The 21,284-nt window shown below is 54.2% G+C and overlaps 13 protein-coding genes across 13 annotated transcripts; 3 read left to right on the top strand and 10 right to left on the bottom strand.

Annotated features, from left to right (window-relative positions):
* Window positions 1-3: 3 nt before the first annotated feature.
* On the top strand, window positions 4-1,542 carry HETIRDRAFT_481926 (uncharacterized protein; the record flags this gene model as incomplete). The annotated part of the gene is made up of 6 exons (XM_009554383.1): window positions 4-144; window positions 222-293; window positions 346-529; window positions 708-973; window positions 1,099-1,174; window positions 1,271-1,542. 6 exons carry the CDS (start codon window positions 4-6, stop codon window positions 1,345-1,347), a joined length of 816 nt encoding a protein of 271 aa, XP_009552678.1. The 3' UTR covers window positions 1,348-1,542.
* Window positions 1,543-1,554: 12 nt separating this feature from the next.
* HETIRDRAFT_39558 (uncharacterized protein) lies at window positions 1,555-5,146 on the bottom strand. The gene is made up of 15 exons (XM_009554195.1): window positions 4,998-5,146; window positions 4,878-4,933; window positions 4,785-4,816; window positions 4,600-4,728; window positions 4,300-4,549; window positions 4,140-4,244; window positions 4,020-4,088; window positions 3,659-3,947; window positions 3,500-3,599; window positions 3,124-3,443; window positions 2,907-3,098; window positions 2,659-2,837; window positions 2,090-2,340; window positions 1,963-2,012; window positions 1,555-1,892 (listed from the first exon to the last, which is right to left on the bottom strand). The coding sequence occupies exons 1-15, from the start codon at window positions 5,108-5,110 to the stop codon at window positions 1,709-1,711; spliced, it is 2,319 nt and encodes a 772-aa protein (XP_009552490.1). The 5' UTR covers window positions 5,111-5,146; the 3' UTR covers window positions 1,555-1,708.
* A 573-nt stretch (window positions 5,147-5,719) lies between these two features.
* On the bottom strand, window positions 5,720-6,999 carry HETIRDRAFT_422965 (uncharacterized protein; the record flags this gene model as incomplete). Its single annotated transcript, XM_009554382.1, has 4 exons — window positions 5,720-5,842; window positions 5,895-6,169; window positions 6,221-6,662; window positions 6,727-6,999. The coding sequence occupies 4 exons, from the start codon at window positions 6,997-6,999 to the stop codon at window positions 5,720-5,722; spliced, it is 1,113 nt and encodes a 370-aa protein (XP_009552677.1).
* A 782-nt stretch (window positions 7,000-7,781) lies between these two features.
* Window positions 7,782-9,314, bottom strand: HETIRDRAFT_481914 (uncharacterized protein; the record flags this gene model as incomplete). The annotated part of the gene is made up of 9 exons (XM_009554381.1): window positions 7,782-8,090; window positions 8,152-8,204; window positions 8,263-8,388; window positions 8,450-8,544; window positions 8,606-8,687; window positions 8,743-8,855; window positions 8,923-9,071; window positions 9,126-9,230; window positions 9,284-9,314. The coding sequence occupies 9 exons, from the start codon at window positions 9,312-9,314 to the stop codon at window positions 7,936-7,938; spliced, it is 909 nt and encodes a 302-aa protein (XP_009552676.1). The 3' UTR covers window positions 7,782-7,935.
* A 1,198-nt stretch (window positions 9,315-10,512) lies between these two features.
* Window positions 10,513-10,827, top strand: HETIRDRAFT_164614 (uncharacterized protein; the record flags this gene model as incomplete). Its single annotated transcript, XM_009554380.1, has 3 exons — window positions 10,513-10,555; window positions 10,610-10,751; window positions 10,806-10,827. 3 exons carry the CDS (start codon window positions 10,513-10,515, stop codon window positions 10,825-10,827), a joined length of 207 nt encoding a protein of 68 aa, XP_009552675.1.
* A 425-nt stretch (window positions 10,828-11,252) lies between these two features.
* On the bottom strand, window positions 11,253-12,478 carry HETIRDRAFT_442476 (uncharacterized protein). The gene has a single exon (XM_009554379.1). It carries the CDS (start codon window positions 12,407-12,409, stop codon window positions 11,714-11,716), a length of 696 nt encoding a protein of 231 aa, XP_009552674.1. The 5' UTR covers window positions 12,410-12,478; the 3' UTR covers window positions 11,253-11,713.
* Window position 12,479: 1 nt separating this feature from the next.
* On the top strand, window positions 12,480-12,650 carry HETIRDRAFT_330664 (uncharacterized protein; the record flags this gene model as incomplete). Its single annotated transcript, XM_009554731.1, has 1 exon — window positions 12,480-12,650. One exon carries the CDS (start codon window positions 12,480-12,482, stop codon window positions 12,648-12,650), a length of 171 nt encoding a protein of 56 aa, XP_009553026.1.
* Window positions 12,651-12,838: 188 nt separating this feature from the next.
* Window positions 12,839-13,063, bottom strand: HETIRDRAFT_331304 (uncharacterized protein; the record flags this gene model as incomplete). The annotated part of the gene is made up of 1 exon (XM_009554730.1): window positions 12,839-13,063. The coding sequence occupies one exon, from the start codon at window positions 13,061-13,063 to the stop codon at window positions 12,839-12,841; it is 225 nt and encodes a 74-aa protein (XP_009553025.1).
* A 319-nt stretch (window positions 13,064-13,382) lies between these two features.
* On the bottom strand, window positions 13,383-15,969 carry HETIRDRAFT_126950 (uncharacterized protein; the record flags this gene model as incomplete). The annotated part of the gene is made up of 4 exons (XM_009554378.1): window positions 13,383-13,689; window positions 13,768-14,585; window positions 14,656-14,679; window positions 14,755-15,969. 4 exons carry the CDS (start codon window positions 15,967-15,969, stop codon window positions 13,383-13,385), a joined length of 2,364 nt encoding a protein of 787 aa, XP_009552673.1.
* A 326-nt stretch (window positions 15,970-16,295) lies between these two features.
* HETIRDRAFT_442474 (uncharacterized protein) lies at window positions 16,296-16,860 on the bottom strand. Its single transcript, XM_009554377.1, has one exon. It carries the CDS (start codon window positions 16,840-16,842, stop codon window positions 16,420-16,422), a length of 423 nt encoding a protein of 140 aa, XP_009552672.1. The 5' UTR covers window positions 16,843-16,860; the 3' UTR covers window positions 16,296-16,419.
* A 459-nt stretch (window positions 16,861-17,319) lies between these two features.
* HETIRDRAFT_330921 (uncharacterized protein) lies at window positions 17,320-18,252 on the bottom strand (the record flags this gene model as incomplete). Its single annotated transcript, XM_009554376.1, has 1 exon — window positions 17,320-18,252. A coding segment is annotated over one exon (933 nt), but the record flags the coding sequence as incomplete, so codon positions are not given.
* Window positions 18,253-19,079: 827 nt separating this feature from the next.
* HETIRDRAFT_442473 (uncharacterized protein) lies at window positions 19,080-20,630 on the bottom strand. Its single transcript, XM_009554375.1, has 6 exons — window positions 20,516-20,630; window positions 20,435-20,460; window positions 19,751-20,297; window positions 19,596-19,699; window positions 19,156-19,543; window positions 19,080-19,094 (listed from the first exon to the last, which is right to left on the bottom strand). Exons 2-5 carry the CDS (start codon window positions 20,452-20,454, stop codon window positions 19,219-19,221), a joined length of 996 nt encoding a protein of 331 aa, XP_009552670.1. The 5' UTR covers window positions 20,455-20,460; window positions 20,516-20,630; the 3' UTR covers window positions 19,080-19,094; window positions 19,156-19,218.
* A 210-nt stretch (window positions 20,631-20,840) lies between these two features.
* Window positions 20,841-21,221, bottom strand: HETIRDRAFT_221294 (uncharacterized protein; the record flags this gene model as incomplete). The annotated part of the gene is made up of 3 exons (XM_009554374.1): window positions 20,841-20,978; window positions 21,019-21,093; window positions 21,153-21,221. Coding segments are annotated over 3 exons (282 nt in total), but the record flags the coding sequence as incomplete, so codon positions are not given.
* Between the last annotated feature and the right edge of the window lie 63 nt (window positions 21,222-21,284).

The following is a 21,284-nucleotide window of genomic DNA, read 5'->3' as shown; positions in this document are numbered from 1 at the left end:
GCAATGCAGTCCCTCGTCGCAAGGTGCGCTACGAACAACTTCAGGCGTGCAGCAGTGCGCGGCTTTGTGTCGTCTGCCGCGACACGTCAGGCAGTGCCGACGGAGAAGCCGGTCCTGAATAAGGAGTTCAAGATCTACCGCTGGGTGGGTTCTCGTCTTGGGTTTGGTGCGGGGTTGGTTAGGAGGTCGTGCTGAGATGATATTTCTTGGTCTTTTTGTAGAACCCAGATCAGCCTGAGAAGAAGCCGGAACTTCAGTCCTACAACATCAACCTGAACGAGTGCGGTCCAATGGTGAGTACCGACGCGGTTACCTTGGGCGCGCAGTTCATGACGCCGGCCCCAGGTTCTCGATGCCCTCATCAAAATCAAGAACGAGATTGACCCGACACTGACCTTCCGTCGGTCGTGTCGAGAGGGCATCTGTGGTTCATGCGCAATGAACATCAACGGCCAGAACACCCTCGCCTGCTTGTGCAGAATTGATCGAACTGAGAACAAGGACTCGAAGATCTACCCTCTTCCGCATAGTGAGTGTCTGCGCCATGTTGTGATCGTTTGACGAGACCCTCTGCACACTCCAAACCACCTCGCACGTCCCGCAGCCTCGTACCGAGCACCTCCGACCCTCCCCGACTCTCCGCTTCGCCGCATTGATCCCCACCGCTTCGCGTGATCCTCTCTGATCTCCGCGCTTCCTTCCTTTAGTGTACATCGTCAAGGACCTCGTCCCGGATCTGACACAGTTCTACAAGCAATACAAGTCCATCGAGCCGTACCTGCAGAACGACAACCCGCCCGCGCAGGGCGAATTCTTGCAGTCGCCGGAGGACCGCCGCAAGCTCGACGGGATGTACGAGTGCATCCTGTGCGCGTGCTGCTCGACGTCGTGCCCGTCGTACTGGTGGAACCAGGACGAGTACCTCGGCCCCGCCGCGCTCATGCAGGCGTACCGTTGGATCGCGGATTCACGTGTAAGCCAGTTTCCGCACTCTAGACACCCTGATCGCTGTCTTTTTCTCGTTTTGCTTTCCTTTGATTATTCCCTTCTAAACGCATGAGGCTGACAAGGCTTTGGCATTTTTTTTGAACGGAATAGGACTCGTATGGCCCGCAGAGGAAGGAAAAACTCCAGAATGAGATGAGCTTGTACCGCTGCCACACCATTTTTAACTGTGAGTGTCGTCTCTCCCTACTACAGATCTGCTTCACGCGTCTACTATTCCCTCATGAGATGATTATTGATTTCCCTCTTTGCTTTCGGTGTCTAGGCGCTCGTACCTGCCCGAAGGGACTCAACCCCGCCGAGGCCATCGCGAAGATCAAGCTCGAGCTCGCCGCCGACTGATCCATCACTCTCTATGATTGAGGGCACTTATTCGTCGAGTCTGGAGGCGCCATAGGACTTGGTGATACTGCTCAGTTGGCGAGGGCGGCGGGTCGCTTCGTACGTGCAAGTGGGCATTGGTGTACGAGGTCTTTTTTCGGTCTTCCCTTCTCTTCCTTCTTAATGCATTATATGGAGTCCATCAGTCGCACAACCATAAGGACAATTGTGGGAACACAGAGACCAGAAGAAAGTCCGTCAGAGGACTACTCCAGGACGATTTCTATCAGGCCAACTGAACACCGTAAATGACAGTCTCATAACCAACATGTGTATGATAGCCAATACCGAACATGCAGTACTGCATATTGCATTCCAGAGATCACAATCCAAAGTTGTAGAGTTCGGCACGGACTGTCTCGAGTCGTTTCTTGCGGAGAGTGAGCTCATCGCGTCGGGCGACGATGTTCGGGTCTTCCGCCAAGAGTCGCGCGCAGCGCTGGGGGGCGTCCGGGGCACCGAGAGCCATCTTGTTGATGAGGAAGGTCTGGAGCTTGTTCTTGATCCTAGAGGAAAGATGATGACACTCCGTCGTCAGAGACACGGTAGCTTGCAGAGCTATGGTGGGCAACTCACGCTTTGACGAACATGTGGTCGATCAGCGACGGGATGTTGTCGATGACTCTCTGCGGGCGAGCGCGAGCACGATCGTATCAGCTTTGCACGGATAGGCGACGGGCCAATGCATGTGTAGGTTCTTTACCTTGTATGCGACCTGGAAATATCCCCGAACTTCGGCCATGACCTCTAACTCGGTTTGGTATTCATCCAGAGGGTTCAGCTTCCCCAGGTCCTCCGCCCTCAGGCCGGTGTAGCCGAGCTCAGCGAGGGCGGCCAAAGCAGCGTTGACCTTTTGGGCGGTGTCGACATCAGACATGGATGGAACAGTGGTGCTAGCGGGAGTGGGCTGAGCTTGCGCGGGCGACGCAGGGGCGGCGTTGCCAGCTACCGAGACTCCAAAAGTCGCAGCCGCAGAGGTCCCGCCTGACCCTCCGAACGTGAACGGATTTTTAGACGAGCCGGAAGCAGCAGCCTGAGCACCGAAAGGCGATGGTGCAGAGGCCAGGCCGGTGAATGTTAGCCCAGGGAACCCGCCGCCGCGCGCCTCCGTAGCCCCGTTCTTAGCTGCCGATAGACCAGCCGGCGTCTTTCTCGTACCTGGAGACTGAGCAGGCGGCGCGAGCGGCGATGGCACCTTTTGGGAAATGTGGGGAACAGCCGACCCATCATCATCCATGATCTTCGATTTTTTCGCAGGCGGAGGGTTGCTACCCTGTGCGATGACAGCATTGCCCGCTCTAGCCTGGCTATAGTGAACAAGCCATTTATCTGTGCACGTTTGCAGATAATGCGTGTTTTGCGTGAATGGAGCACGCTCAACTTCCAGCATTGTAGCAATATATTGCTGGCACTCTGTGTAGCAAGATTTCACCAACTCATTCACATAGGCGCTGCAAACGTGGTAAATTTCGACAAGTAAGTATGTTTTGCACGGGGCGAAGCACAATAGCGATACTCACCGAAGATGTGCATGCAAGTTCTCCCACCTATGGAAGGTGGCCTTCATACACGCAAAGAGTACTTCGACCATAACGTCCCGGACGAGATCGAAGCATATATGGGCGGCAGCCTCCCACTGGCTCTGAAACGCATCGATGAGCGTGACTTTGGCAGGGAACGGTACGTTGTCAGGTAACTCCCGGGTGATAGACCTATCGACGCGAGATGGTCAGAGACCTTGTCTTACGATCCAGACCGCGGCGAAAAGTCACGTACTTGTTTATATGCCGTGTCATATCGTCCAGATAGAAGTACGAATCTTTGCTGATGAGACCCTCTCCAGGACCTTCGTCTTCACCCTCACCGATATAGTTCTGGAAGGTGGATGGTATGCCTTCTTTCCTGATATATGGAACGAAATTAGGGGCAGTAGAACGAATAGTGGTCTTGAACGTCCTAAAAATGCTCCTATTCTCTTGAATAAGACGCTCAAAAGATTGCGTTCCTCGGGCATAATGATCCACCGTGGTACAGAAAGTTGTAACAAGGCTGCGCATATTGAAGATCAGCAGCTGAACGACGATTGTAGACGACAACGAACTCACTTGAGCATATAGGTTGTCGGCTCACCAACCATAGGTTCCGGTATATCAAAAAGCTCGCGGTCGCATAATTCTAAGTGGTTAGTCGCCTCTGCGCTCACCCTCGGTAACCTGTGGGATCAAATGTATACATCAGCCAGCATCCTTGAGTTCAATGTGAAACGCCGTACGTGTCCTTGATGATTTTCTCTAATAATGCGCTTAGGGTCGCCACCAAGTTTGGAATTCCAAATCGATGCTTGTGCGCGGAAGTAGACCAAGGGGCAGTTGTCTCGAAGAAAGTGGCCTCAGTCTGGCGCGCATGAGCAGACGTGACATCCTTGGCACGCTCAGCATCATCAGGTTGACGCGTGCAATAATAGCCATGTAACAAAGGGCTGCGACGCCCCTCGATGACGTCGAGCCAAAGGTTGCGAGCCTTTGTACCAGACGAAAGCATGTCGGGCTTCGTGAGAACGCCTAGAGATAGCGTGATCAATGTTAAAAGAGTTATGGTGATTTGCTAACTACATGCAAGGGGAGTTACTTTACCTATTGTCCGCTTCCCCTCAGGGTCTGCCTGGTGTGCAAGCCTTAGGGCCTTCTGATTCTCAATATCATCTGAGACAAGACGGTCAGCGCCTTTCCGTGAAAAAGACTACCCAAAAACACCTATCATAGGCAAAGCGACTAAAATCAGGCAGTTGCCTTCTATATGAGACACTACTAGATCCTCCACAAGCTTAACGACATCAGGCTCGGCGTTCTGTATAATACCTATGCACCTAGATTAGCATTCAGCCTCTAAAGACGAGGGTCACGGAATGATCACCCGGAAGATCGATGAAAGCAAGATCGGTCAAGTCAGGACCTTCAAGATCAACACAAACAACGTTACGTGAGAATGGCAACGCCTTCCTGCCCGATTTGATTCCGCTTTGAAGCTGTTCCGCGCTCATCGCTAACAGCTGCGGGGGGTCGAGGTGTGGGTTGAGGACAGCAGCCTGCGCTCGGCGCAATGCGAGTTCAACATCGCTCTTGTTTGTGATCGCGTTGCCAAAAGGGACCTCCGAAACCTCTTCCTACATGACAAGATGAGCGTTGAACCAATGGCCTCGAATGGATGGCCTACTTTACGACGGCCTTTTGAATCGAACTCCCATCGAATGGACACCTGGCAAGACCATGGGCCGGTTGAAGACGAGAGGCGACATTCCATAGGACAACGTGTGCATGTTCCTGCATCTCGCGGTACGTTTATCTGAGCCAAAGTTGCAACGTCCATCTTATAAACACCTTCGAAGCAACAACACGCACCCCTGATATAGCCTCAACAACACTACTCTTCCCTTTGTAGTGTAAACGAATAATTGAGGCTTAGTATTATATATGAGAAGTGTATGAACGCACCCGCGGATTGATTCCCTATGACTACAATGCGAGGTAAATCGAGGTCTGCCTGAGCTCTGAGAGACAGAAGCCGATACTGATTAACACGTATAGTGATAGCCAGAGCGGTGAACATGGTACCCAATGGCGCGTAATTGCTTGACCAGTTCCAGGAGTTCTTTTCGACTTTCCGCGTACTTGCTCTTTGACAACTGTTCTGGATGGTGTAACGGACTCGAGATGCCTGAGGTCATGATGAGCTTATGGACGGTTCGAAGACCTAGTTGAATGATGTGAGGGATGGTTGGGGACTGCCAGAAGGTGCGTTCCAGGTCTACTTAATTAGTTGAGCTCCAAATTTGAAACACAGCGGCGAACAAAGGGATGCCTGCACCAACCCCCACGTCGGCCATTCGAGCTATATGTGATCAGTTTTTTGTGGGCCACCATGACCGAGTAGATATATCTGATTCAAACCTTATCAAATAGCTAATACCAGACGACAAGCCGTACCCGTTCAAACAAACAATAGGAAGAAGATATAGGAGCTGTTTAACCCATCTTCGTCTGTCATCTCAATGTCTTAAGAAGCGACCAGGTTCTAGTGCAGCGGTCCTCCACCATCGGCATCTGCACTCCTTGCAGCTCCACGCAACTTGCTCACGGACCCAATGGTGTTCCTTCATGCAAGGTAATCATGATGGCCATCAAACTCCGTATACAACAGTACTAATACCTTGTTGCCACCATGCTCCACTAGTGGAAGACGCGCCGCGATCATCGTTAAGCTGCTAGCAAATTACGGCCAATCTTGTCACAACCATTCATCGGTGTGTGTATTTTACAATTCGGAATCTAATCTTTTACCAATCTTCTCCTGAGAAGGGATAGTCCGTATACCCTTTGACATTATCAGGCGTGTAAAATGTATTGGGGTCGTAGGGGCTGAGGGGAATATTCTTCTTCAACCGAACGGGAAGATCGGGCTAATCAAGATGTGATCAGCATCCAGACCAGTCAAACCATGCAAGGGCTTACATTTGAAATGAACCACCTCCCAAACACGATAAGTCCGCCTTTCTCATCAGCGGTTTTGATGGCATCCTCCCTGTTGTATCCTCCGGATGCAAGATACGGTCTCGCACCCCATATCTTCCTGAGGAACTCGTTATTTTCTTCAGCCGTAGTAGGCCTCTCGGAGGTTCCCTCGATGCGAGCTTCCTTGACGTTGATGTAGGCGAATTCAGGATGTACATCACGAATACGAGTGACCAAGGCACTGAATGTCGGAACTGGATCGGCCATGCGCATATCTGACAAGGCCATCGTCAGTGCAAGAGATATATGTTTTGAAAAGTCTTTACCCTGGAAAGAATTCCATGGACTGAGCTTCAACCCCACCCTGTCTGCACCGACCGCGTCAACAACAGCCCCGATCATCTCAAGCGGAAACCTGATCCTGTTCTCAATCGATCCGCCATATTCATCAGTCCGGTTGTTCGACACGTCCTGCAAGAACTGATCCAAAAGGAATCCCATGGCGCAGTTAATTTCCACCCCATCGAAACCAGCCTTGTGAACAGCGTTGATGGCGGCCGTGGCATGCAACTGAGCATACTCTTTGATTTCTGGAATGGTGAGTGCGGCGGGAGGTTCATGGTCGCGTCCACGGAGGGGAATGTCGCTGGCCCCAACGTAAGGAAGCTCAGGACCGTCGAGAGCTAGTATGGAAGGGCTAGCGGCGCGTCCCATAGCCCAGAGCTGAACAAAGATGAACGATCCTTTCGCATGTACGGCTTCGACAACCTGTATGGTTATATTGGATAGTTCAAACGAGTAGAGCGATGGCGAGCCGCGGCATTCCACATACCTTTTTCCACTCGGAGATCTGCTCGTCGGACCAGATGCCTGGGGTGTTTAGGCCATACTCAAATCCGCCGGCCTGGGGAGCAATCACTGTTGACTCTGTAACGACGAGCGTTCCTGGGGTGCTGGCCCGCTGAGCGTAGTATTCTGCGGCGCCGGGCCCAGGGACGTGGGTCGCGCTATGTCTCAAGCGAGTAAGGGGAGCCATGACCACGCGATGCTTGAGATCGCATTTACCGACGCGGATGGTCTCGAAGAGTTTGGACTGAACAGACATGGCGAATAGACGCCAAAGAAAGAATCCTGGAAGGAGGCGGTTCTCGAAGATAGTGAAGCGCCGCATACCATGAAGACAGACTTTATATATACGGTCGGGCGCTCAAACCATCATGGATTGTTCAGCAAGTTGATTACAGGCTCTAGCTGGAATTGACCCTTGTAATGGCGCTTGACTTATATGAGACTGAGATGCTCTTGCAACCCCTCAGTCCTGATAGACGCCTAGATAGATCATCGGCGAATGATACTAGATACTCGTGAGGCTCGACGCAAAATGTTCAGCTTTGATTAGATTCCAACCCGATACTCAGTCCCTTTACCTACCTGCGTTTGATGATAAGACTGATCCATCTTCGACGAACTCCCGCATACGTGTAGAAAGCCCTCGATTTACGATGAAAATCAGCCGCATTGGATGTTGGAGAAGACAAAGCAGCGAGCAGGGCGCGCGTCAGAATCATAAGTGTATGACTAAGCTATATGTGCTGAACCGTCACAAATTCACGCTCTGATACAACTGTTGACGACGATTCAAACAAAGACGAGATATAAGTCCGTAGCAGTGGCTGCCTTGAGAGGTATACCACCGGACTATATTTGTGAGTTCCTACAGGGTTCAGATCGCTACCGGTGTTCCAGGATTCATGCCGGCAAGGATGGGGATGACATCACACTATCAGTCAGCTAAAATGCCCAAAATGGAAGCATAACCCAAACACGCGAACTGTCTCTGCTCTGGCTCGCAGAGACCATCTTGTTCAGAAGTCACTGCACACACAGGGAGACTCACGCAAGTTGCACTTGATTCTCCATCACGAACACTATCAGTAGCATCCAAGAAACAGAACGCAAGACCACCAGCAGGGGCCAAAATACAAGTACATGCTCAGTCCAGTTCTGCCAAAATACACACACACACAATCAGAAGAGACACCTACAACCCAAACCGTATCATTCCACACATCCTGAGTGCGGCTGCGCCGACAAGCATGACAACTGCGGCACGGCGCAGTACCGTGCGCGCAGTCTGCCGACGAGTGCCCCTCACCCCCGCCGCGTCGATAGCAGCAACGTCATCCTCGGTCAACGCTGAGGAGGTGAATATACGGTATGAGGACACATGGACAAAAATGGTAGATAAATCGCGAACCAAGGTTAGCCGCGGAGAGATAGCCCTCCAGGCGAGCCTTTTTTGAGCTTGTCCTAATTTATTGCGAGGCGACGCATTGGTATAGGTTCAGTGCCTTGAGAGGGGACTTACGTGACAACAACAGCACCCTTAGCTTTTACCCAGGCAAGGAGTACCTGGTCCGCTGTCGCATTGAGACGAGACGCGATGGCGTTCACAGGCTTATCAACTGGTCCACCAGGCTGGTGTGTGATGGGACTGATGTGGGCGTCATTGTTATCAGTGAAGAGGCAAAACGGGTACACAAGCCGAGTCTTACATCAAAGCGCTGTAAGCCTCAATGACGATGCCATGCTGAGCTGCGTATGACAAAATGGGAGCTTGTTTGGCGTAAACGTAAGGATGAAGAAGAATCTAGATGGGGGACGGTGTCGATGAATTCAAAGGCATGGAGATTTCGAGCGTTGGCACGGACCTGGTCAGCAGCTGGCTTGATCTTCGCGGACGCGATGAGGATTTGTAGTTCTGTCACTCCAAAGTTACTGACACCAATACTCCTAGAACCATTCATGAGTTGACAGCGCATAGAATTGTGGGACAACTAAAGCATACTTCGCCAAGCCGTCATTTTTAATTTTTTCCATCTTCGCCCAGGCGGTGGGGATATCAGGAGTGGCGAGGCGGGGATGGTGAATCAGGTATAGGTCGACATATGACACGCCTAGCTATGTGCATCCGCGAGGGGGTAAAGACGATATTTGCAGTTTGTAATAATCAAGCGTAGATACTCACGTTCTTCAGGCTGTTCTGTATAGATGTCTCGATGTCCAAACCGTTCAACCCAGAATATTTCGTCGTTATGAATACATCGGAGCGTGAGAGGCCGCTTTCACGAAAAGCCTGGCCAGCTTCCTGCTCGTTCCTGTAGCTTTGCGCAGTATCTGACAATTTGTAAGAGCTGGGGTAACATAGACATGACAGGTTTAACAACACACCTATGTGGTTGAAACCAATGCTAAGCGCTTGATCGACCTGGTCAATGGGTCCCTGCCCATTCCCAAGCGTCCAGGTCCCGAACGCTATGCTTGGAATGGCATGTCCTGGATGTGGAATGTTTGAAAATTCGGTCTCAGTCGAAATGGAGAACAATTACCATCGTTCAGCTTGATGGTGTCCCAAGGCATGCTGGTCTGACTGGAGACTGTGGTAGTCGGAGGAAAAGGGGACTCGACAACGCGTTCCCACGTCGAATGAATCCAAGTTGTCGTCTTCAATCCACACGCCACATGGTCATCACTCTTCACTCAGCCCTCCTCGCTCTCAGCCATCTCAAAATACGTGTGGGCTTGTGATCTGGTCCTTACTTAGAAGATAAGAACATCATCGCACATGTTGGGGTCGTTTCGATGGCAAGGCGACAGGCATACTCATCCTCGCCTCCCACGCCTCCGACACCTCTTCGCTGAACGCAGGGTTGCGCGCTGCGTTCGGGGCCGTGTCCTCGCTTTTAACATTTCACCCCGAGCTCTTATTGCGCCACGCGCTTGTGGTCAGTCTATAGAATTGTGCGCACGGAGGGTGTCTATAGGTGTCCACTTCTCTAGCGTCTTAGCCCGTACTCTACAAACACGAGCGCGCGCTGCTGCTCCTACGCTAGCAGCTCCTTGATCTCTGTCATCTTCTGCCTCCGCGCCCATATAAAGGCAGAAAAGCAGCAGAGACTGTTCACGAGAAGAGACGAGAGCTACGGGTGCGGATGAGACGCGTCGTGGCCATCAGAGAAAGCGCGTTTGATGGTTGAGGTGCGTCTTGTTTCGCTATGTAACACGACCGCGGACAATCGCATACCGAGCAGAAGTAAAACAAGATACGCATCTACTCAGAAGGCACATCAATGTAGCAGCCCTCTCCACGCGGATCAGGCTATTTCCGGGCGCGGTGGAGGAACGCCTCAAGTACACTGATTGAAAGGTTTTGAAATCCCCAACTTTTCTTTCTTCCAAAGATCCGATCACAGCGCCCCTCATGTCTCCTCGAGCTCGATCTTTATGCCCTCCGGCGTCCCCCGTGCACTACGCAGCACGGGCACAGTCAAGCTTTGTCTGTTTTGGACTCACGACGCTCGTTTTCGCGCAAACCCGTGACATATGCACGCGAAAATGTCCAGGTGGGCTCGGCGTGTGCACAAAAACGCAGACGGCGGTGAAGCTTGTGCTCGTGAGCGTGAGGATGGCATTTACGCTCTTGGAAGATATGGAAGACATGAAAAATATGCCAGCTACCCTGCCCTGCGATCATGCGCCCAACTCATCTACTCTTTGGCCCAATGGACGGGCACCGTAGTCTTCATGACAGGCTTAACCTGCTACCTTTGTTACAGATATGGCCGATTTGACCAAGGTCCAATTTACAGCACCAAGTGACGGTATGTCCACAGTTCTGCCGCTCTTCTCTGAAAATATCGCCGATCCCGACGCAGTAGCATCACCGCTTCATCACCCCACACACGTACACAGTGTGCACTACTGCGCATCTTCATATATCCGCCGGCCTTTCAAGTCCAGCAAAGTGATCAAGATGATCAGGAAATATCGAGACTGTTGCGAAAATAAACAAATGCAGTGAGTGTGATCAATTCAAGGGGCTGGCACTCCACGATTTTAATCATGTTTCAGGGACATTGATTTGTGCTCTTAGTGAGGGGCCACGCATATGTTGCTCAAGCATCAACGCCCGCTCCATAGACAATGTGAGCTCGACGTGTCTGCCAATCGAGGCGCGACCGATCATGGATATACGTTTTATCTCCGGCAGGCTGAACTTAAAACTCGTCATATTCAGTACAAGTTTCGACCGGTGCAGGTCTGTATTCGCTTGTGGTTTCGTGCTATTCTGCAGCGTGGGTCGTAAGGTACGCGCCCTGCCAGTCACGTCATACTCCTCACGAGGGCTCGAATCTTCATTCATCTGGTTCCTTCCTCGCCGGTTTGTGTGCACGTCACTTGTGTTGGATGGTTGATTCCTGGGACTCGGTCTGTGAATCTATCGAGCTTTACACCTGCCTGTGAACTTAACTTGCGAGAACAACATTGAATTCGAGAAAATTACATAGTCGCGCTCGTAACTGATTAATTCGCAAGAAGATTGGTAGCAAGACATTAACTACAAGCTGTGTGGATGATAAGACTTGGAAAATGCGATTGGCGCGAGACAGACTGATGGACAAATATGTAGACGGGCGGACGAAAACTGATGTACGGAAAGAAGGTAGGAAGATTTGCAACCGCACTACCGGCCGTGTGATAGCCCCAGATACATACATATCGGCACTTGTCATAACGTCAGGCGAAACAGCGACACCTTCGAGAGAATTACGAAAAGAATTATGCGAAAGCTAGGAATCAGTAGCACCATAATCAAGAAGAAGCTGAATTAATGCATCACGGTTCGCTTGCGTTCTGAACCAGTTACTATGCACAGCTGCCATTGCATTACCGCGCGCTCCACCCTGGATGTTTGGATCTGCTCCGCTCTCAAGCAGGAGCTTGACGACGGCCTCGGGACCTTTTCCCGCTGCTGCTGCCTACAATGCAGTGCCATTAAATCCGCCCTCGATATTCAGATCGACTCCGCTATCAAGCAGGAGCTTGATGACAGCCTCGGAACCTTCATAGGCCGCCGCCCGCAGTGCAATGCCAAAGTGTCCATCCTGGAGATTTGGATCAGCTCCGTTCTCAAGCAGGAGCTTGACGATGGCCTCGTATCCACGACCGGCTGCCGTCTGCAGCGCAATGGCACCGTATTTCCCCTGAACATTTGGATCCACTCCACTATTGAGCAGGAGCTTGACGACGGCCTCGGAACCGTTGCCAAATGCGGCTGCGTGCAGTGAAGTGCCATAATATCCGCCCTGGACATGTAGATCGACTCTACAATCAAGCAGGAGCTTGACGGCGGCCTCAGAGCCTTTATAGGCTGCCGCCTGCAGTGCAGTGCCATATCCTCCGCCCTTGACATTCAGATCAACCCCACTCTCGAGCAGGAGTTTGACGATGGCCTCAGAACCCTCAGCTACTGCTGCCTGCAGTGCTATGCCATAATGTCGTCCAGTGACATTCGGATCGACTCCGCTCTGAAGCAGGAGTTTGACTATGGCCTCAGAACCAATAGCTGCTGCTGCCTGCAGTGTACTACCATCGAATCCGCCCTGAATATTTGGATCAGCTCCCTGCTCGAGCAGGAGCTTGACGATGGCCTCGGAGCCCTGAGCTGCCGCCATCTGCAGCACAGTGCCAAGTTCTCGAGTCTGAACATTTGGATCAGCTCCGTTGTCGAGCAGGAGTTTAACAATGTCCTCGAAGCCACGATTGGCTGCCGCATGCAGTGCCGTGCCATGCCATCCACCCTGGTCATCTGGATCCGCTCCCCACTCGAGCAGATGCCTGACGATAGACTCGGAACCAATAGATGCCGCTGTACACAAAGCAATGCCACGCCGTTCGCCCAGGGATTCGAAATAGACTTCGTTTTAAATTACTAAGAGCTTGATGATATCCTCCAAACCATCGACAGCCGCCAGCTAAGACTTGAGATCACCATTCATAAAAAGTCAAGCCCGATTTTATAACTCACTCTTTAAGGTAAGAATGTAGGAGAGTGAGGTATCTTCATCCCCACTTGGACTTGATGGACCACGCTAGAGAGCCGTCTACGAGGGAAGTGGGGGGAGTGCAGTCGGGTGTTGTGAGTAAGGCTGTGGATGCGAGGCGAAGATAAGAACCGAGCGCCTAAAACCTCGTGTGGCAAAGTCAGTGAGAAACAGAAAGCGATAAAGTAGTAATAGAGCTGCCGAGGTGGTCATTTCATGAAATTCCGCGACCTTTCGTGTAGTACCACAACCTCTGGCAGGACCACTGATCAGCACTATGAGCATAGTATTGCTACAGACGCTAGCAGCGGAAGCGGCGTTTCTAGAACGCGGAGACAAATGCGAGCGTTATAGGTATCAATGCTTCGTTTTCGATCCACCGCAGAACCCCGTGCCGAACAGTTGAGGATGTGGCCGCGTGCGGAGGATGGTGAGTCGAGGACGAAGAGACACGCTGTTCGGCAATGTAATTTTTGATGTCCGAGGCACGTGCTATGGCGTCGCGTACGATCTACTCAATGCTCCGTCCAGCTACTACTCCGTCGAGACTCATGACGATACCCATGAACATGTGCGTGTTAGCACAGAAGTAAAGGCCTTTGCCTTACATCGCCTTCATCAGCCCTTCTGCGCGCACATCCCACCCGTCTGGAAACCCGACTCCCTTCCTCGACCCGTTGAACTCCCCTCGTCTGTTCCCGGGATACCCGTCTCCGTCCCATCCACCGGCCATCATCGCGACTGCATACAGCAGCGCACCTGCACCCGGGAAATACGGCGTCGGCACCCGCACCCCACCCACAGGCATCCCCACCTCGTCGAACGCGAACAATGGGTCCAGCAACCACGCCACTGCCTTTTCCTTTTCGCCCATTCGCGCGGCAGACATCGCGAGCATCGAGAAGTCCCACCTGAAGAATGGCTCGAGTTCAGTTTTGCTTCGTATTGCTTGGTGCTAAGCGCGACACCGAACGCAACGACGCACGCACCCCCAACAATTTGTGAAATTCCACCCCTCCCACACCCTCTCCACCGTCCGCATCTGAACCCGCAAATCCAACCCCTCCGTCGCCGGCAACCACCCGTACAGGCCCACCAACGCCGGATGATCGTCCACGTAACCCTCAACGTCCCACCACCCCTCCCCGATGCCCTCATACACCGCATACAGCCCACCCTCCAGCGGCAGCGGCGCGAGCCCTTTTCTTACCTCCTCCCACCCCCCCGGCACCTCCTCGCCGAGGCGCGCGAGCCAGCCCGACGCGAGCCCGAGCCCCAAACGCCAGTACGCGAGCTCAAACGCGGGGTTACGCGTCGCGTTCGGGGCCGTGTCCTCGCTCACGACGTACATCGGCGCGCCGAGGCCGTACCACCCCGTGCTCGCGTTACGCCAGGCGTACGCGGCCATCCAGTCCGCCGTCGCGCGCACGACGGGCGCCCACTTCTCCAGTACCGCGCGCTCGGCGGGCCCCGCCTTTCCGCCGCCGCCGCCGCCTCCGCCCGCGCCGGCCGAGACAGCCGCGCGCCGCTCGTACTCCGCAAACACGAGAGCGTGCGGCTGCTCCCAGATCAACAGCTCGTTGATCTCGCCTGGCGCCTCCCGCCCTGTGTCGTCCGTCATCTTGGGCCATCGCGCCCCTGCGCCTCTGCCGTCCCGCCCAACCCACCCCTGTGCCTGCGCGCGCGCGAGCGCGCTGGAGAGAAAACGTCCGTAGATCGAGGACGAGCGGCGGAGGATGTCTTGGTTCGACCAGAGCGCCCAGTGCGCGGCGTGCCAGAAGTACTCCTCCATGTGGAACTTGCCATACTGTCGCCGCGCGCGCAGTCGAGAGAGTGAGCGCTGGTGAGCTGATAGGAAGACGAGGGTGGCAACGTACCCAGCCGTTGTTCACGAGGCCTGACTACGTCGGCGACGAATTCGATGGTGCGCGTGGGGCGTGAGCGCCAGATCGGTCTTCGACAACGAGCGCACTCACCTCCTGCGGCGGCGCGTCCCCCGCCGCGTTCACGCGCATCAAGTACCGCGACAGTATCACGCGCCGCTGGAGCTCGTCCGCACGCGGATCCGAAAAGTTCGTGCCGGAGACGAGGTCGACGAAGCCGCCGGTGCTCCAGTACGACGTCCAGGCGGCGGCCGACGCCTGCATGATCGCGAAGGCGCGTAAATGCGGGCTCGGCGCGGTGGTTTGTGGGTGCGTGGGCGAGAAAGCGACAGCAAGGGAGAACTCGCCTGTGCGCGGCGCAGGGCGGATGGTGTACCTGTGTGTATCGAGGCCGTCGCGCGCTATGGCAAACGAGTTCCCTTCGCCGTCACTGTACACAGTGGTATGGAACGTGGCGTTCATTGTGTGCCGCACGCTCGCCCATATTGCCTTCGCCGCGTCGCCGCCTCCGCCTACACCGCCTACGCTCAGCACTGTTTCGTGCTTCCCCACGTCGGCCGCCGCGTACGACCCCACGAACGGCGCCCCGAACTTCTGCGAGCCGTCGCTCCACGGGAAGTCGAGGAAGACGCCGAGCGTTCCCTTCACCAGGAGTGGAGATGCGATCGCGATCGCGAGCGCGTCGTGGGCGGGGTCGCACGCGGTCCGTACGGTCACCGGCGCGTCGGCGAAGGGGGCGAGTGTGAACGTACTGGTGAGCGCGCCGGTCCAGAGGTCGAGCGTCTGGTGCGCTTCGGACACGTCCTCTGCGCCGATCGCGCGCGGCGCCTCGTCGTCGGGATCGAGCAGCACGAACCCGACGCGCCCCAAGTCCGCACGGTTCGGGTTCGCGATGAGCCACTGCTCCACCACCGCATCCTCGCCGCCGACGCCGAACAGGTACTGCACGTCCGTGCGCCCGCCCTGCGCGGGCCAGCGCACGCCCCTGTACGTGGCGAGGTCCGCGAGCGTGCGGTTGGGCGGGAGGGAGTCGTTCTTGAAGCTCCAGGAAGAGAGCGTGGGGAAGGGGAGGAGGGTGTGCAGGCCGGTGAGGTCGGCGTTGAAGGCGAGGTTGCCGTTGCCGGTGGAGAGGGGCGTGGTGTAGTTGAGGAGGGCGGAGGCGTTTTGGTAGAGGGAGGAGAAAGAGCGGGAGGGGTTGTAGCGCGTCACGAGGGCGTGCCGGTCGATGGCGGTGCTTTGGGCCGAAGCGGGGGATGTGATGAGTAGGAGGTGGAGGGTCACGGTGAGGAAGCAGGAGGTGCGATGCATCAGCGGCACTGCTTGCGCACTGCGATGGTCCCTGCACACAGCTCGATGCAAGGTGATCTTGGTGCGATCTCACAGGTTAGACCGTCCGAGCGCCTCGGCGCAGGACGCCCTCTCTGATCTTATACCCCCGCTCCTCGTTTCTCGCACGGCAAGTCATATCTTACATGGCTTCTGCAAACCCGTCGAAGGCCGCAGGTGCAGCGCAGGTGACCTTGCGCGGACCGCGATGCAGCGATATTCTCTGCGCGCTGAGTCCACGTGACTGGGTGTAAATACACGTTTCTAGGTGCCGTTGTGTCCGAACGACTGTCCATCGACGTTTAATTATTCCGGTAAGTCCTTCTCGGTATGTCATTGGTACAGAACCTGGTCGCAAGTCAGTCGAGTACAAAGAGGCTGATTGATGATACACGGATTATACGGTCACAGCGTCCATCACGAACTCATCGATCACAGTTCTCTCTCCACGATAGCACCTCCGCTGTTAAACACTACATTCTTCGCGAACGCCGACAACGACTCCACGTACTGTCTCCCGCACTCGCAATGCTGGAGCACCAGTGTCTTCAGCGCGAACCCGGACTCCATCCTCTCTCCCAACACAGTCCTCAGCAACGGGAACACGAGCGGTTCCGGCTGCCATTGGTTCCTCTGCCAATGGTTGCATCCAAGCATGGAGCTGTCGACGACGAGCGTCTCGAGGAAAGGGAGCGGGGGGTACTTTTGCGCTGGGGCATCTCCGGGCTCGTCGTCATCGTCATCGTCATCGAGGTCCATGAATTCAGGGTCGGGCTCGGGAATGAGCGCCCGCAAGGCACCGACGACGGCATATTTCGAGACCTTGAGCACCGTCATGCTAGCCCCTCTGAACATCCTGCGCCACGGCACGAGATCGTTCGCCCGCGCGGTGAGCGTGAGCGCGTCGGTGCCCAAGAACGGGGTGAGCGCGAGCGAAAGCCGCAGCGCTTCGATGTTAAGCATGTCGGCGGGCGTGAACCGATGGAGAAGGTCGGCGGGCGTGAGCCGATCGAGAAGGTTGGCGAGGTCGTTGAGGGGTACGGACTTGCCAGGGCCCAGGAACGTAACGTGCAGGTGGAAGGGCGCCGGGCATTTCTTATTGTCGCAGGAGCCGTGGCCGGTCCATCCCACGATGTCCGAGTCTAGGTGCGAGCGCCCCTCGTCGGCAGGGCTCCGTGCGGAGACAAGGAATGCAGGATAGCATGCGACGGTGAGCGAGCACGGATTCCAGACCTGCGCGTCGATGTACAGCTGCTTCAGGCAGCCCTGGATGAGATCGAGATGCATACCTATGCGCCTGAGCAGCCGTATCCAGGGCTCTCTCTCGGTGATCTCCTCGGGCGCTTCGATGGTCATGCTGACGTCGACGTGCACGGTCGCGGGGAGTACAAGTCCTTCGAACACGTCGACGAACATGGCGGGATGGGTCTCCTGGCTCGGCTTGATCGTCAGATGCGCGAGGTGCGCAAGGTTCACTCTCGCATCTCTAGGGAGCGTGCCGATGTCGCGAAACGCGTACTCGGAGAGCAGGAGGTCACCGATGTACAGCGTCTCTAGGAGCGGCGTTTGATTGACGATTGAAAGCAGCTCCGGCACAGAGAGCGCCGTCTGGAGTTTGAGGTACCTCAGGTTCGGGAGGAGAGTTGAGATCGGGCGCACGAAGACGCCCGGGCCGAGCCAGAGCCTGCGGAGGCGCGGCGCCTGGGACGCGAAGAGGGTGTCGAGGAGCTCGCAGTCGGGCACACTGATGTCGAGCACGAGCGACTCGAGTTTCGGCATGGGCACGCTCGCGAGCGGGGCGCAGTATCGCTCGAGGGTGATGGCGCTGTGATCGAAGCCCGCGCGGCCGAGGTAAAGCGCTTTGAGTCGCGGCGCCACGGCGGTGGCGAGCGAGCTGAATGCGTCTGGGGCGATGTGAACGACGTCGAGGTCGATAGTCAATGATTGGTTGCGCGAGCGGGCGAGGTAGGTGTTAATCCAGGGGAGGGAGATGGTGGTGGGGATGTGCAGCCAGAAGAGAGGGTTGCGAAGCGCGACGCGGCGCCAGCGCCGGCAGACGTAGGTGAGGGTGATCCATTTGGGAACGCCCAACGGAGTAATGGAGGTGGAGATGGAGCGTCGCTCGGCGCGCCAGGTGTCTTTGGTGCTGTGCCAGGGCGTGTTGGCTTCTATGCAACAATGGAAGATCTCCTCCAGGAGCTCGGCGGGGAGGGAATCGATATCTTTCGGCTTATTCTGGCCGATAGTAGTCCTTTGACGAGCCATTCCGACTCTATACCTGCCTCTGCCTCTTTCAATGTGCTTGGTGCGCGGTGGCGGTAGGGGTAAGGGTTGGGGTATGTGCATGTCCGTGAAACTGTGGCGGCGAGAGGGCCCTGCGGTGTCAGGCCCGTCCATCGTGTGCGAGACGCCTGTATGATTCGACACATCAATCAACAAGGAGGACCACAAAACATGAAGCCGAGGCGCTTACAATGATAAACAGCAAGCTCTCGACCACTTACCCTAGAGTACGGTGATCGCTGATGTTGATGATATGCACCCTTCGTTGTCCAGCAGTGCTTTCACTATAGATTAGATATGGCTTTCTGCGAACAACGTCAGCATACGCCCTCACTATGCGCATTGGAATAGCTTGAGCTTAACCTCCGCCTTGCTAGTAAGTCCTCACCTGGAGTGTCGATCGGCTCGTCAAAACGATGTCAGTAAGTAACGGTGCAGGTCCGGCGTTGAATGTGAATCACACTGCATATCACACTGGTCCTTTTATTTCGTCGATCACGGAGAAGAACGATGACCATATATGGTTATCAGCGAGAGTAGGAGAAGACGCTCCATATAAGGACCACCGATAGCCTTCATCGCCTTGCAGGATCAAATCGTTATGCTCGCTAGTCGAGCATTAGTTTGACGTTGACTGTTGTGTAAGCTACATACTGGGTGAGATTCCTTGTAAATCGGTCAACAAGGGGACTGAGAGTCCCTGCGGTTAGTATTTGGGCAGCGTTGTACACAAACCCTAATCACGAGGGCTGGTCTTCTCAGGACCGTGTCCAGGCATTTCGGCTACGAACTCTTAGATATGCTGTAGTGGTGTCAATTGAAGTCTATAGCATTAGCCATTAAAAGAATCTGTTATGTAACGCAAATCATGTAGATAAAACCCACAAATATCCTCCTTGTAACGCACATGTTGTCCAGAACAGAGTCCGCCAATCGTTGCGAGCGGTATTATGCCGTCATTTCGAAGTCGAGCCCGGAATTGTTGCGTCCATCAATCACCGGAGCTTCATCCTCTTCCACAATCTTATTCGCCTTCTGATCGATTGTGAAAGTCCTCTCCGCGAGCGAGGCAGTGACTTGCTCGAGGCTCTGCCGGCCGTCGAGTTCATTTGCCCATGCGGACCCGGACGTGATAACCGCTGCCGCGGCGATCGTCCCAGGCAAGAAATACACACGCAGTTTTCGGCTATCTCGTCTATGAAGTTCCTGAACAGCAAGTCCAGCGCACGCAAACATGACCAATGCGAGGGCAAGGTAGTGCACCGTGACATCACTGTATATGCCTGTCAGCCTGTGTCGATCAGCTCAACAAGGTCAAGATTCACTTCATACTGAGCCGCTGTTCAAATTGTGTGATCTTCAATGTCGTCCTCACGTTGTCGTACTCGGTATAATAGTAGCTTCGCGCGAGCATGGCCAAGTAGGGTTCCTGTGTCATCGAGGTCAGCGGAGCCTCACAATCAATCACCGACCCGCTCACATATAAAGACTCCACGATCGAGGTCAGGTTGTTGCGTGGCGCGAATATCCTGTCGAGCCCCGGCCCGTTCTCCACGGTCATCCATAATACCGTTCTGAACTGGTCTATTATTGTCTTTTCGCAGTACAGATCGCTAAGGTTTGCCAACTCATCCCAAAAAAATCCATTGAGCCCAATGAACGAATCTCCTGCACTCAAGAGGCCGTCCGGAATGGTAGAAATGTTTTGTGACAGCTTGTTATCTTCCTCATCCATCTGTGGATCTTCCAGAAGAGTGACACTCTGCACTGTGGAATCTTGTACGCCAATGAAGACAGAGGCGTTGTGAAGTGTGATCGTTGGCGAGCACCTCGTGACCGATATGGCGGGGCTCGGTTCGAAGGCATAAAGGGCGACATATATCGGCCAGAAATGTCTGGGAACTTGTGAATCTTCATCGCAAGGCTCGAAAGGAAGTACCATCGCGTATATGCCGTCCCCAGGGGCAGCGGTAAAATTCGTTGTCTGAGAGCAGTTTTGGAATTTTGTGTCAATTTGGTATGAAGAACTGTTAAGACTGTCACTATAAATGGTAGGAACCTGACTGGACAATCAGTCCCGTTGCCAAGAGGCCGCCCGTTCGTACGCACCACGTCTGGTTCAATGCAGTTGGTTTGGGTGTGAATGACAGTGGTCGATGCTCACACCGTCGCGTTCAGGTTCATCGGAAGCTAGAGCGTACATCACACACCACCCGTGGATATTTCCGACACCTCAAGCACTTACTGCTGTCCCAAGGTCTCCAAAAGTATAACCACCCTGAACGAACGGCACTGGATCAAGTCCGAATAAAGATATAGCAGATGCATAACCTGATGCTCCGACGGCATCTCAATTGCGGACAGCACAGCAAAGAGTCAAATCCCGCATCACGTAGCGCGCAGCGTGCAAAACTCAGAGACGCACTGATCAAATATTTGTTGTCCGTCGTATTCATATTAAATGAAAGCAGTGGCCTGGTGGCGTAACTCGTATCCGAAAGTTTCAGAAGCGCTTAGGCAACATGAGTAAACACAACTAAGATGAACTTACTTTGAGTCGTTATCGGCATGTCCTGAACGATCAAGAGCGATGACGCCAGAAATTGAAATGTGGCCGTGACGATCAACACGAGTGACGATATAAAGATGGCGTAATGCTTGTTGCGGTTCGCCGTATACCATACAAGATATCGCCTGTGACCATATGACTTCCGTTCAATGGAAGCCATGGATCATTAGAACTGAAACGCACTGTATATGAGTATAATCCAACAGGAGGCTCCTTTTCGCGGGCGAGCCACCGTGAACAAGATCCACATAGGGCTGAAAACTCATGCGTCGATTGTTCTATCAATTGAAATCATAACATGGAGTGAACGCACCTGCAACCGTTTGATTCCGGCATCTACCCACATCCACAATCCTGTCACAATCATAGCGACTGCGGTAGGGATAGCTGTCTGTCAGGGGTTTTGAGTAGTGACTTGTATGCCGATTATATTGAAGCATGACGC

This window comes from Heterobasidion irregulare (assembly GCF_000320585.1).
Source record: "Heterobasidion irregulare TC 32-1 unplaced genomic scaffold scaffold_13, whole genome shotgun sequence".
Taxonomy (NCBI): domain Eukaryota; kingdom Fungi; phylum Basidiomycota; class Agaricomycetes; order Russulales; family Bondarzewiaceae; genus Heterobasidion; species Heterobasidion irregulare.
The sequence above is the reverse complement of the archived record's forward strand: the minus strand, read 5'-3'. Positions and strand labels throughout refer to the sequence as shown.

What these genes read in the sequence shown, in the direction of transcription:
- HETIRDRAFT_39558 (XM_009554195.1), bottom strand. Translation starts at nt 5,110, where the DNA reads ATGACCTCAGGCATCTCGAGTCCGTTACACCATCCAGAACAGTTGTCA. An exon ending in AACTTGCATGCACATCTTCG is followed by an intron (nt 2,838 to 2,906) that starts GTGAGTATCGCT and finishes CCACGTTTGCAG; the next exon opens with CGCCTATGTGAATGAGTTGG. An exon ending in ATTTCCAGGTCGCATACAAG is followed by an intron (nt 2,013 to 2,089) that starts GTAAAGAACCTA and finishes GCTCGCCCGCAG; the next exon opens with AGAGTCATCGACAACATCCC.
- HETIRDRAFT_442476 (XM_009554379.1), bottom strand. Translation starts at nt 12,409, where the DNA reads ATGGCGGCAGCTCAGGGCTCCGAGGCCATCGTCAAGCTCCTGCTCGAG.
- HETIRDRAFT_442474 (XM_009554377.1), bottom strand. Translation starts at nt 16,842, where the DNA reads ATGTTCAGAGGGGCTAGCATGACGGTGCTCAAGGTCTCGAAATATGCC.
- HETIRDRAFT_442473 (XM_009554375.1), bottom strand. Translation starts at nt 20,454, where the DNA reads ATGAACCTGAACGCGACGGT. An exon ending in CGATCGTGGAGTCTTTATAT is followed by an intron (nt 19,700 to 19,750) that starts GTGAGCGGGTCG and finishes TCGATGACACAG; the next exon opens with GAACCCTACTTGGCCATGCT. An exon ending in GAACAGCGGCTCAGTATGAA is followed by an intron (nt 19,544 to 19,595) that starts GTGAATCTTGAC and finishes AGGCATATACAG; the next exon opens with TGATGTCACGGTGCACTACC.